The sequence below is a fragment of the Podarcis vaucheri genome (assembly GCF_965113315.1).
Source record: "Podarcis vaucheri genome assembly, chromosome: 11".
NCBI classification, from domain to species: Eukaryota; Metazoa; Chordata; class Lepidosauria; order Squamata; family Lacertidae; genus Podarcis; species Podarcis vaucheri.
Window position 1 is genome coordinate 43685903 of NC_138749.1, and position 17670 is coordinate 43703572.

Sequence of the window (17670 nt, forward strand, 5' to 3'; positions counted from 1 at the left end):
GTCGGCTATCATTTCCAGGACACCTGGACCAATCAGAAGCTGCGCCTTGCTTTTCGAACATTTCAGAAGTCAAATGGACTTCCAGAATGGATTAAGTTTGGCGCTTTTGTCTTTGCTATTTATTTTGCGTTTTTGTTTTTGAGGCTTTTTCTGTTAATTTGTTTTTGTGACTGTGTGGAACTCAGTTCAGCTACTGCTTGATTGTGTGACTGCGGAAATGGATAGATCCCCATCCCATCCAAACAATGACTATCATCAGTGCAGGTAATAATTTTTTAAAATTTATTTTATCACCCAGGTACACTCCTGGATTTACACTGTTTTCCAGGTACACTCCTGGATTTACAGAAGCCGTCCCAGTTTCTGATTTGATCCCAGTATATCCCGCTTTATCCTTAGGACGTCCCTATTTTCATCGGGAAAATGTTGGGATGTCCCTATTTTCATCGGAGGGTATGAGGTTGACAACAAATAAAAGGAATTGCTATGATCTTTTCTATGAACTGCCCTGAGACCTCTCGGTATAGGGCAGTATATAAATTCATTCATTCAATCAATCAATCAATGGCAAGCTCCCACACAATATTACAACCCCCTTTTCTTAGGGGAAAAGTCACAGCAGTTTAAAACGGCATAAAACCTATTCTATGCTCATAAGTACATACTGACTCAGTAATCAATGGGCTGCATTATTCTAATGAAAGAGAGAAAACTCATTGGAAAGACTGAATGGTCATTTTCAGGGCCAGATTAAGATTTGATGAGTCCCTAAGCTACTGAAGGTAATGGGGCCCTTTATATGTCCAGTTGTCCTTTGTCAACAACAAATGGCCGCTGGTTTTTTGAGTTGAATATATGCTATATGGTAATTTATGGACCTATAATAGGTATCTAAAGCCATTTGCGCATAACAAAATAGGTACATCATAGGAGCCTACACAACACAAAACAAAACACTGCTGCTGCATGTAGGTTTTATTTTATCTGTTTTTTTAATCTTATATTTTGGAAATGTACATCCAGTTTTTCCCCCCTTTAATTTTTTTGGGGGCCCCCTAAGAGAGTGGGGCCCTAAGCAATAGCTTCTTTAGCTTATACGTAAATGGCTCCCCCCCCCTTTTTCCCTCTTTATTGGAAAAGCCATCGGGACCCAAACGCAACGCGTCTGCCCTGCATTGCCTAGGAAAGCAGGGGACCCCGCTCGCCTCGGGGTGGGAACTAAAGTGCCCAGCGCGTGATGCCAAGCCGAGCCACTTTTGCAGACGCACACAAGGGCCGGAAGCAGCGGAGGACGCCGGGGGTTTTTTGTTTTTTTTCCGCGCCGAGCGTCCGGCACGCGCAGCGGGGAACGTGGTCCGGTTGGCGGTTGGCGGTCGCGTGCCGGTGGTCGCCCGTCCTCCCCCCCCCCACCCCGCGAAGCGATGTCGTCGGAGGGCAGCAACCGCGAGGGGGGCAGCGCTCTGTTCGCGGGCTTCCGCGCGCTCGGCCTCTACTCCAGCCACTTGGCGCACGTGGTGCGCTTCCACCGCCGCCACCGGGAGTTCTACCTGGTCACGGCGGTGGGGAAGAGCTTCCACACGTACAACGTGAGTCCCGCCCCATCCCCGGACACGGGGGGGGGTATCTTTCGTGTTACGACCTGCTTCCTGCGTGCAGAAAGTGTGGGCAGGGAGAGTGGGGCGGGGTCCAGGGGGCATAAATTGAACATGCTTCCCTTAAACCCATCCCTTGAGAGGCTGAAAGAGTGGCAGGTGTTTTGTTTAGGCTGTCCGTGGTTCCCAACGTGGGGCACACGCCCCACAGAGGGGGGGCAATTTGATATTTAAGGGCGGGGGGGTGGCAATTGGAGAATGAGTTATGAACAGATAATGGTGGCCTTTTAGGCTTCACGAGAATAGGAGTTCGCTTTTTGAACAATAGGAATTATATGTCACTGGGTGTATCTGTGCACCAGGGTTTTAGAGATGCTTAGGTAGGGCATGCCCCCCCCCCCCAAAAAAGGTTGGGAAACACTGGTTTAGAACCAGACAACTGAGTTCAGCCATATGGAAGCTTAATAAATGAGGAGAGCTTCTTGGTCACCCAGTGAAATGGGTTTTAGAGATGCTTAGGTGGGGCATGCCCCCCCAAAGGTTGGGAAACACTGGTTTAGAGTCAAACAACTGAGTTCAGCTATAAAGGTAAAGGGACCCCTGACCATTAGGTCAAGTCGTGGCTGACTCTGGGGTTGCAGCGCTCATCTTGTTTTATTGGCCGAGGGAGCCGGCGTACAGCTTCCAGGTCATGTGGACAGCATGACTAAGCCGCTTCTGGCGAACCAGAGAAGCGCACGGAAACGCTGTTTACCTTCCTGCCGGAGTGGTACCTATTTATCTACTTGCTCTTTGACGTTCTTTCAAACTGCTAGGTTGGCAGGAGCTGGGACCGAACAACGGGAGCTCACCCTGTCGCGGGGATTCGAACCACCAACCTTCTGATCGGCAAGCCCTAGGCTCAGTGGTTTAACCCACAGCGCCACCCGCGTCCCTTCAAGTTCAGCTATACGTGAAGCTTAAACAATGAGTTTCTTTGTCACCCAATGCCTATTTACTTTATGGGGTTCACTGCCACTAAATGTGGCGGTCCTTATCCTCGGTAGCTTCATAAGAGAATTGGAAACCTCCAAGCAAAGCCTCAAACGAGGGAGATTTGTAGGGGGAACTTTTTTAAAAAAAACAACACACATTTGCATCCTACCTTTCCACTTAAGAAGCTCAAGGTGGCTTCTCACGGTTCTTCCCCCTCCCCGTTTTACCTTCACGACAGCCCCGTAAGGTAGGCTACACTAAGCAGCTGTGTGTGACCTCAGGTCACCCAATGAGCTTCATGATTCAGTGGGGTACACACCCAGTGCATTTTGCCTGCTCCAGGTATGAAAGGATTCTGTTCTACCTGTTGTAGTAGTTCGCTCAAAGCATGGTGTCATTCAGCAAACACCTTTATGGAAGGTTAGACAAAATCATAAAGGAGAAAAGTGTGAAAGTAGTTATGGCTACATGGAACCACCGTGTTTGGATGCTGCATATCTCTTTAATATCCGATACAAAGGACAAATCACAGTGAAAGGCTGTTTCATCATGCCATTCTTCATTAGCAACCAGAAATGTACAAAAGAAAGAGCTCCAAAATTCTGACACGTTTTTTCCGCACAAAAGGTGGCAAACAGTCCTTGAAGTGTTCCAAGCTAAACCCCTAGCACATTTGTTTTATGGGGCTCAGATCTGGACTGGCACTTACCTTGGTTCTATGGAAGCTGTTCAATCAAAAGTTCTTAAGGCAATTTTTTCTCTTCCACCCTGTGTCCCAAATGCATCATTGCGCCTAGAGCATGGGTAGGCAAACTAAGGCCCGGGGGCCAGATCCAGCCCAATCACCTTCTAAATCTGGCCTACGGACGGTCCAGGAATCAGCTTTTTTTTTTTTACATGAGTAGAATGTGTCCTTTTATTTAAACTGCATCTCTGGGTTTTTTATTGGGCCTGCCTGGTGTTTTTACAGGAGTAGAATGTGTGCTTTTATTTAAAATGCATCTCTGAGTTATTTGTGGGACATAGGAATTCGTTCACCCCCCCCAAAGTATAGTCCGGCCCCCCACAAGGTCTGAGGGCCAGTGGACTGGCCCCCTGCAGAAAAAGTTTGCTGACCCCTGGCCTATAGGCTAATCTTTCATCGGTAGAATTACAGATCTGGCATAGGACACTCAAATCCCCCGTCTAATATCCCTAGTGCTGCAAGATTGTCACAAGAGTGCCTGGTCTAAAATTGTCAAAAACTTCACTCTTGTGGTTTATCACCACAATAGCTACTCACTCACCTTGGGTTTTTAGGGACGCGGGTGACGCTGTGGGTAAAAGCCTCAGCGCCTAGGGCTTGCCGATCGAAAGGTCGGCGGTTCGAATCCCCGCGGCGGGGTGCGCTCCCGCTGCTCGGTCCCAGCGCCTGCCAACCTAGCAGTTTGAAAGCACCCCCGGGTGCAAGTAGATAAATAGGTACCGCTTACCAGCGGGAAGGTAAACGGCGTCCCGTGTGCTGCGCTGGCTCGCCAGATGCAGCTTTGTCACGCTGGCCACGTGACCCGGAAGTGTCTCCGGACAGCGCTGGCCCCCGGCCTCTTGAGTGAGATGGGCGCACAAACCCCAGAGTCTGTCAAGACTGGCCCGTTCGGGCAGGGGTACCTTTACCTTTACCACCTTGGGTTTTAGTAAAGCAAACAGTCTAATCTGTCAGTGACTAATGATATCAAGTGTCAGAACAACTTAGCCACAGTAAGGAAATTTTGCCCGTGGTATGACTATTTTACACCTTCCCATTTCGACTTTCTGGCACCCTATCTGCATAACCTAGCAATTCCAAAATATAGCCCTCGGCGGTTCTTGAGGAATGATTCCAACAAATTCCACATGAAAAACGCTTATGTCCCTGTGGAGATGGCAGTACTGAATCAGTGGCACTTGCACTTTTTATAAAGACTTGAGGAATGAGATTATCACCCCTCTTATATTGTTCATTCTGGGTCGTCCAACCACTGCCACAGTGTCTTTTCTCTTGGCAGATCAAGATGAGCATATGACAGCAAAGGTTGCAAGGTTTTTAGCTGGGGCAGTCAAAATAAGGTCCACTCTTTGACTGTTGATTCAGGACCATAATGTGTGTTTTATATAATTGACTGTTATTTCTGTTCTTTTTATATTGCATTGTTCTTTTATTGCTGTCGCCGATGGCTGACACAAATAAAGATTAATTCATTCATAGCAACTTGATGAACTTCCAAATTGGCTGTAATTTCTAAATGAAGAGGAAGGAGTGGGAGTGGGAACATAAATACATTACTGAGAAAGGAAGAGAGAAATGTGACTTGGATTTTTTGTTGTTGTGCTGCTCAATATAATCCTCATTTTCACATCCTTTACGGAAGGAGTGGGGCTTGTGCTCTTGCATAACATTTGACTTGCAGCTATACAAAATAATTTATTCTATATCATTCAAGATAATCCTCATTTTCACATCCTTTCCAAAATGAATGGGACTGCAGCTGTTGTGTAACATAAAATGTTTTCATATCATGGTGCATGTAAATCTGAAAGAGTGCAGCTGAATTTCATCAAAGGGGTGTTTTTCCACAGATTTAACAAGAGGCCAGTTCCATTACTATTATAACTTTTCTAACTACAGCAGTTATTTCATGAATAACTATGCCCATCTTCCATGCACATTAGTCTCTTTCTCCAGAAACATTTATAGCTTGTCTAATAATTGTAATACTGAACTATTTTTCTAAAAAAATATGCTTTTATTGCAGGTGAAGAGACTAGGCTTAGTTGCTGTTAGTAAGTATATTGTTCTATGTATGTGCACTTAATAAGCGGTTTAGTTTTGTATCTTTCTTTACAAATTGTAAGTTGCGGTGGATACTGTTTATGTACAAAAAACATGCTAAAAGTTGTAAAATCCACTACAAAATGGAGTGTTTTATACCCAAGTTTAATTGGACATCTGAGCCAGAAAATCTCTTCACTGACTCTACTTGGGAGTAATAACAATAAATTAAAACTTGTTGCCCTTCCATCATGCACTGGAGGAACTTGTGTCCGACTAAACTTTGTGTTTTAAGTCCTGTTTGTCTTAGAGCATTCAAATGAATGTGCCTTCTGGTCATTCTTACTGATGGAGCACACAGTAAATTGTGTGTTTTCGTTCTAAGCATGTGTCAACATTTTGTGTGTGTATTTCTAGTAGCAATTGATATTCAGTATACTGCAGCGTTGAGGGAAATTATCAGTACATCACAATGTGTCTTCTTTGCTGTATGTACTTTAAAATTGATAGAGCTTGCTCTTTTTGTTTCCCTTATCTTTTAGGCAATGCTTTGCCGCAAGACATTACCTGTTTGGCAGCCGACAGAATGTTGGTCTTTGCATCTTGTGGCAGTCTTCTCCATGCTTTTGCTCGGAACAAAGAGGTTTGTATAATTATTATGCAAGATATACCAATTTGTATCGGACCCTGAAAGTATTTAGGCTGCAAACCTGTATCCACAAACCTGGGAGTAGTTGAAGTTCACAGAATTCTATAGAACTTGCTTTTGAGTATACATTTGTATTCAGGATATGGGTGCTGTACTATTAATGTATGGGTGATTTGCCCCTGCATATCTCAAAGGTGGGCTGGAGTTGCTCTGAAACCTAAGTATGATGTTACAGTCAATATCTGGTTTACATTTGGAATTGTTTAAAATATTAATTCTGAAATTGGTACAGCTGGGATGTTGTATGGGTCATATTATAACTCTTGAATCCAGTTTTGGGCTGTATGTTATGCTTGTATTCTGTCTTTCCACCTAATCAATGTCAGGGAACCTGTGCCTCTCCTTTCATCCCTCACTATGGCTGGAACCGATCAGAGTTGAAGTAATAACATCTGGAGGGCCGCAGGCTTCCTATACCTGTGCTAAATAGTGCTGAAGGCACTTCATGTCCAGATATGATTTCATACCTCTAAGGAAATAACTAAGATACTTTGAATTGCAGGTGGTTCACACTTACAAAGGTCACAGAGCAGATGTTCACCTTATACTGCCATTTGGGGATCATTTGATATCTGTTGATCGTGATAACGTTCTCATTATTTGGGATGTACAGTCAGAAGGTAATATTTGACCCTTTTTAAAGTAATAACTATTCAGAGAAATAAATTTTTAAAACATATTTGTAGCATATATGGCAGCTAATGCTCTTCTTTGTCCTGCAGAAGAATACTTGCAGATGAATTTTGATAAGACAGTGTTTGCTGTTTCTGCAATTATGCACCCAAGTACCTATTTGAATAAAATTCTTCTTGGTAGTGAAAAAGGAAATCTACAGTTGTGGAATGTAAAATCCAAGTAAGAACATGTCTCTCTCCCCCACCCAACTTCCTGACCCAAATTACAAATGTATTAGCCTGGTTATCAGTCATTTACTCCCGTAAAATGTGGAATTAAGGCAGAGCGCTGATGGATTGGAGGTGGACAATTTTCCAATGTTGTTTGATTCTAACAGACTAAATTGTAAATATGGCCATAAGTGAAACAATCACATGCTAGTGGTTCTCAAACTAAAGCTATACAGTGGTACCTCACAAGACGAATGCCTCGCAAGACAAAAAACACGCAAGATGAAAGAGTTTTCTGTTTTTTTTAGTCGTTCCACAAGACGAATTTCCCTATGGGCTTGTTTCGCAAGACGAAACGTCTTGCGAGTTCTTGCGAGTTTGTTTCCTTTTTCTTAAAGCCGTTAATAGCCGCTAAGCCGCTAAGAGCCGTGCTTCGCAAGACGAAAAAACCGCAACACGAAGAGACTCGCGGAACGGATTAATTTCGTCTTGCGAGGCACCACTGTACTGAAGGGCTTGTTTAGCAATGAGCCTGTTCAAATTACATAAGAAATAACTGAGAATATTTGAAGTGAGCATGAATTTATGTTTCTAAGACAGTAGAAGGGTTACGTAGTTTTGATCTAAAAATATGTCACAAGCACTATTTTCCTTGTTTAGTTTTATTTAAATGAGATTTGCACTATGCACCTATTGGTGACATTGATGAGTATTGTCTTAGAAGTGTCTTTGCATAGAGACAATGGCCCTGACAACTGTGAAAAGATTGAACCGCCATAGCTTTCCTCTCCCTTGCTTCCCAATGCAGGCTCCTGGGTCTCTACCAGAAAGGAGCTCTCCTGAAGGGAATGCTATGAGGACAGAGGGATCCTGGGGAAGTGGGAATTGGCTAAGATTGGGCAGAGGCACTTTGCATGAGTAGAGTTTCCTCCTGCTTTTAGTTCTTGGGACCTAAGACAATGCTAGTAGTATTCGCCCCCACCCCAATAAATAGCACACCAGAGGTTTTAAGAATTTTTTCTGCAAATGTTGGTTTTGTGTTTAACATCCATTCTGATGTACCGGTAGTTTTGTTTCGTAGCATTCAAAACACTAACCTCTTTCTCTCTCCCCCACCAAAGCAAACTTTTATATACATTTCCCGGCTGGGGAGCAGGAGTGACAGTCCTTCAACAGGTAAGTGTGTGAATATATAGAGGGTTGGATCCAGAGATCAGTCTGCAGAAGGTGGTGAGCAAAAAATGAGCTTGCTGGCACCTCCTCTTCCTGACAGTCTGCCCTTCTAAAAAGGCTTTTCCTAGGTTTGGGGAACCCTGCTAAATAGTTTGGACCGAGGGGGAAGGTGATGGAAAATCAAGTGAAAACACCTTCTGTGAGTGGCAGCTTCAATTACCCTCTGCAGGCTTATCTCTGGTTTTAACCCAGCGACAATTACATACTGTTCCTTGATAGTTATTTTCAGATTGCTTTATTAATGTTCTCTGCTAGATCAAATAGGTATAGCCCACAATGCTAAGCCTGTCCCTTAATTTCTAGTTCATATTAGCAGATCAACTACTACTATTGCAGGATTCTGAATGACAGACTTTAGTAAGCAAAGTCAATGCACATGTCAGTACTCCTGAAAACACTGTATACTTGGGCTGTATTATATTGCTAGTGGCGTTGCAAAAATAATATATATGTAGGGGATTTTTCTTTAAATAAATGAACCTAGCTCTTGCCAATCTGAAATTCATTCAAAAAGTCTATGCTAAAAATTAGCACTAGAATAGAAATGGAACGATCACATGCAGGCTTCAGTCTACACACCCTTATCTAGAAGTAAGTTCTGTTCCATTTAATGGATTTTTTTTAAATTAACGCAGAATGTTTGGGTTTAGACTGTTAAACCATGGTCCACAAATCACATATTCTTAAAATGTAGTAATCTTGGGACCATGTATTGTAGCTTTTTTTTTTTAAGAATTCAACCTGTATGGAGCTCATTACTTGTGCTCTGCTTCTAAACACTTCTATTTGAACATCATTAGAATGGTGTCAGTGTCCCAAATTATATACTAGTAGGTTTTACTCAAGGTTGTAATCCTTAAGCACACTTGTTTGGAAGTAAGCCCCAGTGAGGTTAGTGCTAAATATATGCATCCAAAATTTGATTTCATCCAAACGTCCACTCCTAGGTGGAAGAGTTGTAATTAAAATGTTATGTGTACTGTGAGTGGTGTGGCCCTGAATGTATGTTCCCTTGCTGTGCATTCATATATTTGATATGAACGACAATAAGGTTTGCACAAAGGCTTGCAAGGTGTTGGAAACTGGGCTTTAGTGTTAATACAGTAAGTTCTGTGGCCTGTTATAATCAAAGACTGTGTTAAGTTAGAGGTAGAGGGTTGAATCATATGAAACAAGCAAACTTATGCTCATGGATCAAGACCTCTGAACAACCCTCTGGAGTGGTGGGCTGTAGTTGGGAGGGGGAGTCAAATTAAATCTCTCCCCCCCCCATGCTCCAAACGAGTACAGCGTATGTGCACAGATCACCATTAAATCCAAGTGAAAGTTTACTAAAGAGAGTATTATTAGAGAGTATTAGTCTACAGCTTCCACAGTTTCTTTAGCCCTGGCTTCAGATGGTGAAACACACTCCAGATAAAGATGTAAGTAGGTGTAAAAATGTGTAGAACTAATTTGTTTGCCCTTCCTCCACAATGGCAACATTTTGATGAAAGCTGACCAAACCTACTGTATCACCCGAAGTCTCCGATAGCCTCTCTTGCTGCTTCTGTGGAGGTTGAAGGAAACAGGCAAGATCTTGGAGTTAGCATCTCACCTAGTCTGAACTCTGAGGCTCCTTCCATTTTGGAAATATTAGAAGATGACTGGGAAATAATGCCATGGAATAATGATTACATGCATCTCATTCTATTCAGTATGCAATAATAAAAATGCATGACAGTAAACAAGCTTTGAAATTGGAAAAGCATGTCTTTGATGCAGCAAGCTCATTCTTGTCTAAAAAGTAACAAAAGCCTCATTAGAATGAACTTGTGTGCTTACTCAGAACTTGGTGATTTCATTCAGGCGTGCCCAGGAAAAGTTTCTAATGGAATCCTACCAGGAAAAGTTTCTAATGGAATCTTACCATTACCAATCTTACCAATCTTAATAGGTTATTTATGCTCAGTTGCAAAATATCAAAAGTTGCTGTTGTTTAATAGTATAACTTTCTTTGCAGGCCCCAGCAGTGGATGTCATTGCAGTAGGTCTTGTGTCTGGTTACATCATAGTGCACAATATTAAATTTGATGAAACGCTGATGAAATTTCAACAAGACTGGGGTCCCATAACAGCAATATCATTCCGTACAGGTACACGTCAGCACTTATTAGAAACCTCAGACATGAGTTAAAGCCTTAAGTTGAAATACAAATTTAAGTATAAGCTACTTGTCACCTGTTGCAAGCTATCATAAGGCCAGGACTGAAATGTACAGGTAATTGGTCTTGCTGTAGTTGCATTTAGACAGTCCTCCAGTCGATGGCTTGAAGATCACAGATGATTCTGAACGTTCAATTCTCCCCTTGCATGCACAGTTTTTATGGAAATTTTTCTGGTCTAATCAAACGATAGTTTATTGTTATGTCTGAACAGGAAAATTGTGGCGTGAGTGATTTAATCACTCACCCTCTCCCAATCTATTTTAATGTTAGTTGGCTTTCTTTCCCAGTTGTATGCTCTTCAGTCTTACTTGTCTAGATTTAAGGTATCTGTATTTATGTTTCGTTTATTTTCTGCATGTGATCAGATGGACACCCAATTATGGCTGCTGGAAGTCCTGTTGGGCATATTGGGTTGTGGGATCTAGAAGAAAAGAAACTTCAGGGCCAGATGAGAGGTGCCCATTCTACAGCAATTTCGGGTATGACGTTTGTCCAAGGGGAACCACTTCTTATTACCAATGGTTCGGACAATGCAATAAGGGTAAGTTATATGGCTTTAACTAATTAATATTCCGTTTCCAAAATGATTTCCCCTGCCCCTTCTGATGATCCTAAGATGATTCATGCACCTAGTCAAGTACTTTATTTTATTACGGTCATAGACCAGCATAACCAAAACATCTGAATAAATAGCATAACAGTATAAATCTAAGCGAATAATTATTAAATAAATAGGAGCAAAAACCAAATGTAGATTTAAACATATACATAGAATACTTTACTTAATTCATGCACCTAGAAACACAATGTATACTCCTTCTTTTTGTTCTTGGGAACAAAAATACTGTGTAGTTGTGCAAAACTGTTCCGGGTAGAGCATTATGGTGCGTCTGTAAGATGCCCTCTTATGTTCGTTGTTGCATAATTAGGTTTCATTTGTTGAGAAACAGCAGGCAATCTGCACAGTTCTGCTAAGCCAGTCATTACTAGTGATATAACTATCACTAATCTGATTGAGGATTTGAATGAGCAATCATGTACCGTTAAATCACTTCCTCCTTCTCTCCCTGTCTCCAATCTAGAACAGTCTTTTTACAAGTTTTCTTTTAACAAGAAAAGGCATATTTGTGCTCTTGGATAAAATTTTAAAAATCATTTAGTGTGCATTGTTCCCTGTTCTTATAAAAAACACAAAGATTAGGATCCAAGTACTTACGTTAGGAAATACTTCTTTGCTAAAATCAGGTATTCGGAAGCATGAAGTATCTATAATTTGCAAAAATAACGGAGAAGGTTTTGTATGTCCTTGAATGAAACATGAGTGTGGCCACATACAGAGCTTCTGAATATTACTAGTTTATTGCTTTATTACTGTGCATTTATTTTGCTTCAAGCTTATTTTCAAGTCTTGCTTTTCTTTACACTTGTTTTCTTGCATTTGTTTACTTGTTGAATAGGTATGGATCTTTGATGGCCCTGGAGGAAGTGGCAGATTGCTGAGATTCCGAATGGGCCACAGTGCACCTCCAACAAAAATCAGATATCATGGGCAAAATGGGCAGCAAATTCTCAGTGCCGGTAGGAATTCTCCCAGCTTCCTGTTATGTTGAAATGAGTAATACTGTTTTTGGATCAAGTCATGTGAAGTTCAGTTTCTCGTGATTAAGGATTAGTCATAGGCCAGCCAATTTATCTCTGACTTGTTTGGCTTTGGTCCAGTATGCAGGTTGGATCTTGAACATAGTTTTACCTTTTTCAATTGCTGCTACTTAAGTTCACGAAAATACTAGGAGTTTCGATTTCAAATTGAAGACTTGGCTTTCTTGTAAAAGTTGGCCCCTGTCCAAATAACGTAATACAATAAGCCCACAACTTGTGCACGCGTTACTTAATTTGATTAGAACATTGCACATGGGGGAATGAATGAATGAATGAATGAATGAATGAATAAATAAATAGAGAACCATGGAAATCCACCATTCTCTGATCTTTCATTTATTTATTGCCCCACCAGCACCAGTACACCCAGCTATATCTTCCTCTCTTACAAGCATCCCAGAGCCCTCGTACCACCTCCCCAAAGTCCAGTAAGCATGGTCACACCTTCCTTACCAGCCTCTGGGAAGGAGGTGTGCGGGCTCTGGGAGCATCCCAGAGGCCAGTAAGGAAGGCACCTTACTCGCACTCAGGACCCTCCCAAGACCTTCCCAGACCCTAGTAAGCAGCTCTCCGCCTGCGGGGGGGGGGGGCGTTCCTGACTTTGTGCGATTTTGCCTTTGTGTTCAGACCCCCGGAACTGAACCATTGTGTAAGTAGTGTGCCCATGTAATTTAACACTGCATTAGGAGATAATTTCAAGCTTTGTTGATTGGTTATTAACCAATAGGACACACTGCTGGTGGAATGAATTCCTCTCTCTCCTCTGCAGCCCATCTCCTCCCAAAAAAATATACTCAGAAGGGTTAGACGATCCTCCAGAGTAGAGAGGAGGGGGAGGCAAGTCAGTGGTGAGACGTTGGATGCAAAAGCAAGGTTTTCTCCAACAATTTCTCTAACGGTTTACATTTAAAAGTTACCTAAAATGAACTGATGCATAGGTATACCTACATTTTTTTTTATGTTCTCCTGTAGGACAAGATAGTACCTTGCAGTCATTTTCCACGGTGCATGAGCGATTCAATAAAAGCTTAGGACGTGGTGAGTGGGACTACGCAATGCATAATCAAATGTCTGTGAAGGTATTTTGGTGTATTGAACCTGTACGGGTGCTAAAATATTGTGCAGCTGCTCGGTTCACCCAGATTACTTACAGTTTCTAGCTGCTCTTCGTATGCGCTCAGACTCTTGTTGCTTAATGACTGGTAAACAATCCTGAACCAGAGGAAATAATATTCTGTAAATAAAGTTCTATTGAAATGAGTGAAATTTCTTATGATAATTTTTGTTTGTTTGTGCTTTTGAAACTTAACACCTGATCCTAATTTCAGTGTAATTTTTCTTTTGACGTAGTATTGGGTGGTGGTGTGGCAGAGTTAGGAAACAGCCTTCCCTAAGACTTAATATGTTCAAACTGTCAGTGCCTGCCGTACATTTGTGTCATGTTTCTCATCTCTTGAAGGTTCCCTAAATAAAAAGAAATCAAAAAGGAAAGGACTCCGGTATGATACAATGGCTCTTCCACCTATTACAACATTTGCTACAGGTGCGTAATTCTTTGCTTGTCTTGAATGAATGAGGTAATACGACATCAAGTCTCCCCCCCCTTTCCCCTGCCCCCATTGAATAGCATCTTACGTGGCTGATGAGATTCCAAGTAAATCTAGAATGACATGCATTGGGGAAAACAATGCACACTGATGGGAACCAAAGTGGCTGTGACTATCCAGAAAAGTAATTGGTGGATGGCTCAGTGAAAACACTAACTCACTGCGCAGTTGTGTTGAAAAGGTCAAATCCCATGTTGGAGGTGATTATAGAGAAGAGATTGAAAATGAAAGGCTCCTCTAATAATGGAGATGTACAGAAATCTACAGTGCAATTCCTATCAGCCTATTTGTATATTTTATTTATGGCGTTTGCTGCCACGTCGTGCTGTGATGGGCGCTGGCTGACCTCACATTAAAAGCAGCATAGACCAATTCACGGAGGGCGGAACTATCAAGGGCTGTTGGCTACGACAATGAAATGGAACTTACTGACTAGGTGGCAGTGTGCTGCAATTAGATGTTGGAAGCAGGACACCGGACTGCATAGACTACTAGTCTGATTACACAGCGCTGCTCTTAAGTTGTTTTTTCTACTCTCAGTGCAACAAGTTCCTCCGGCCTGGTGGAGCGCTCTGTCTCATGAGACGAGGGCCCTGCAGGATCTGATTTCTTTCCGCAGGGCCTGTAAGATAGAGTTGTTCCACCTGGCCTTTGGCTTGGAGCCAATTTGATTCCCTCCCCTCCCCCTCTTTTTTTTTCCTTTTTCCTTTCTCCTGCTGTGATGAGGCTGCATTTTAATATTTTAATGTTTCAATATTTTAATCTTGTATTTTAATATTGGTTTTAAGTTGTATTCATTCAGCTTGTTTTTATTATTGCTTGTTAGCTGTCCTGAGCCCGGCCTTGGCTGGGGAGGGCGGGGTATAAATAATAATAATAATTATTGTTGTTGTTGTTGTTAATAGTGCTATAGGTTGCTCTTACAATATTCATTCTGTTCAACGTTAAGTGGGTAGTTTCACATAAGCAGAGCCTGTTGTATCAGCCAGTGGCCCCGCAGGTCCAGCATGCTGCTCTTACAGGGGCCAAGCAGATGCCCGTGGGAAACTAGGGAGCAGAACATGAACACTCATGCACTCCCCCCCCCCACCATGTGGTTTCCAGCAATTGGTATTCAGAAGCCTTGCTGCTACTAGCTGCAGGGGATAGAGCATAGTCGTCATGGCTAGTCCACCATGAATTGGTACAGCCCTCCTTTCAAGCCATCCATAGTTGGTGGCCTCCTGGGGAGCAACTTCCATCGTTTGACGGACTACCTTGTGCTGGACGGACTCTTTACAGTTAGGATAATGGCAGGCATGGAACCCTTGTACTGTAACCATGCACAGTGGTACCTCAGGTTACATACGCTTCAGGTTACAGACTCCGCTAACCCAGAAATAGTGCTTCAGGTTAAGAACTTTGCTTCAGGGTGAGAACAGAAATCATGCTCCGGTGGTGCGGCAGCAGGAGGCCCCATTAGCTAAAGTGGTGCTTCAGGTTAAGAACAGTTTCAGGTTAAGCACGGACCTCCGGAACGAATTAAGTACTTAACCCGAGGTACCACTGTATTAAATTAAACAACTGCTAAACAATTGTTATAAAATGTGTGCAAAGCTATTTTTCCATGGGACAATTGCTTCTTGATTAAGAGTTGTGCCTTTTAACGTATTTTGATTGTGTTACAGAGGTCGCCCGTCAAAGTGACTGGGATGGGATCATTGCTTGCCATCAAGGATTTCTAAGCTGTACTACCTGGAATTATCAGAAAGGGTCAATGGGAATTCATAAACTGACGCCACAAGAGTTCAGCAAAAATAGACCTCTTGGTGTATATGCAACAGTAAGGGTTGTTTTTAACTGATTGAAGGATATAGTTCTGTTGTTGTTTTTAAGTGAACAGAAAAACCCGCTCATAATTCAGAATGACATAACCAAGATAGGTTGATGTTGTTGTTGTTAAAAGCAGTAATATATTTAAAATACAATAAACAAGATGCACAAACAGAGAGCCATCACTGAAAGGGCCCATTCTTGTTTACCTAAGACTTTAGGGCTTAATTGGAGGGCAGTTAGGTATGTCTGTGGTTGGTTGGTTGAGTGTACTTATATGGCACTTTTCCACAAAGCGGCTTACAGGAAACATCCAAAATGTCAAAATGCAAGCATACAAAATACAGAGAGCATGTCAGTAAATTCAGAAATGACAAAAATCAACAATTTGCTGCTGTTTGACTGTTAAATTCGGTATTACAAGGAAAAAAGCAGTCTAGGTTTAAGTACATAAATACAAAGAAAGCAAGTGTTAACTGACATGAAGGGTTCTCGTTCTGGTCTTTGTGCACACCAGAGAGCCTGGCTTAACTACAGCTCAGAGGGGAAGGGACTTCTCATCAGGCTAAGTGACATACAACTGCCGCTCATACGTTAACTCCAGAGGAGACTGGCAGCAGCAGCAAAAGGCAAATGCTTGAGAAGACAATGATGTTCAGTCTCTTCCCCTGCCTCGAAGTTACCACTTCTGGTAACTTCTGTTATTGCATTGTAAATTGCTCTGACACACTACAGGGTAAAGTGGCAAATAAGTAAAGTCAAACCTCGGTTCCAGAACGCCTCTGTTTTGGAACGTTTCAGCTCCCAAACGCCGCAAACCCAGAAGTAACTGCTCTGGTTTTCGAACAATTTTTGGAAGCTGAACATGCTTTTTGGAAGCCCTTTTCATTTTTTCCCATTGACTTTGCAGCCAGCCCATTGATCCTTGGTTTTTGAACTTTTTGGAAGCCGAAACGGTCTTCCAGAATGGATTAAGTTCGAAAACTGAGGCTCCAGTGTATGCTAAATCACAATAATAGCAATAATTTTTCTTTATCTGAACATCTCAGTAATTTTTTGAAAGTAAAATTAGTTTGTATTGAATGGTGTCTGTTTAAACAGTTAAGAATCTGACATTGTTAATCACAAATATTGGAAGTAGGATTTCAAATATTTGCTTCTATAAAAAAAAACTTGTTTCTTTCTCTTTCCCCAAAAGGCAGTAGATATCAGTTCCTGTGGAAACTTTGCTGTAATTGGACTTTCAACAGGACATGTGGATGTATACAACATGCAGTCTGGCATTCACAGAGGGCGTTATGGCAAAGAAAAAGGTGAAAATAGGGCACTTAGAAAACATTCTGGTTGAAATCCAGTGCTGCCTTTTCTGTTGCAGAATGTCTTTTGATCCAGCCAAGGCATCTGCTAATGTACAAAAATGGGGGGAAGGCAGAGATTTTTGTCAATCCCTTCTCTCTGCTGCAACACTCTGTGGCCACCAAAAGTCTGCTTTAGAAGGCTGGAGGACCCTATACAACAGTTTGGAAGATCGCATAAGTGAGAAGCAGGGTGTCAGTGAAATTTCCCTCCCCATATCTTAAGTTAGTGGGTGCCTCAGCTGAATCAAAAGCTGTTCCACAAGCGGACAGCTGCATCAGAGTTTACCCTCTTAACAACAGTTTCAGTGTTGTTGAGACACTGGATCGGAAATACACCCTCAGAATGCTCTCCTGTAACAATATGGCTATTACTGCTATACAGAGAATGGGATGTGCTGGCTTGTGTTTGCGCACACCTACGCTGAACATCATTTGTAGTATTTGCCATGTGATTGGGAATAGGCTTGTACATGAGGAAAGCATATGCGTATAGGGATGTAGGAGAACATGTCCAACTGCAAGCACAATCTTTATTTTGTATTGCAGAGGGTGAGCATAAGCCAATGAGACCTCTTCGGCACATACTGTGTGACAAATTTCCGGCTGCATTTTCAAACGTATGAATGTTGCCAGCAGATTAAATTGAGCCTTTGGATTTGATGTGCTGCAGAGAAGAAGCAGGAAGCTTTTGCACAACACTGACCTTTGGTTATAGCTCAGGAGTGGGTATCCTGTCACCTTCCAAATACTGTTCAACATACAACTCTCATCAGTCCCAACTGTTATGGCCACTGGTCAGGGATGGAGCAAGTTGTAGTTTAGCAAAATGTGGAGGCCCACAGGTTAAATAACCCTGCTATGGTCAGACAGCAACTAGATAGGTCA

At 42.3% G+C, this 17670-nt stretch overlaps 1 protein-coding gene across 1 annotated transcript in view; it reads left to right on the forward strand.

Annotated features, from left to right (window-relative positions):
- The first annotated feature begins 1334 nt into the window (after positions 1–1334).
- Positions 1335–17670, forward strand: part of WDR36 (WD repeat domain 36) — a 32533-nt gene continuing 16197 nt past the window's right edge. Inside the window, exons 1-13 of the mRNA XM_082191427.1 lie at positions 1335–1586; positions 5339–5366; positions 5898–5998; positions 6567–6684; positions 6787–6919; positions 8031–8085; positions 10145–10277; positions 10715–10890; positions 11807–11927; positions 12981–13046; positions 13468–13551; positions 15283–15437; positions 16626–16740. Of these exons, the coding sequence (XP_082047553.1) occupies positions 1422–1586; positions 5339–5366; positions 5898–5998; positions 6567–6684; positions 6787–6919; positions 8031–8085; positions 10145–10277; positions 10715–10890; positions 11807–11927; positions 12981–13046; positions 13468–13551; positions 15283–15437; positions 16626–16740 (1450 nt within the window). The 5' untranslated portion in view covers positions 1335–1421. The remainder of the gene's footprint in view (positions 1587–5338; positions 5367–5897; positions 5999–6566; positions 6685–6786; positions 6920–8030; positions 8086–10144; positions 10278–10714; positions 10891–11806; positions 11928–12980; positions 13047–13467; positions 13552–15282; positions 15438–16625; positions 16741–17670) is intronic.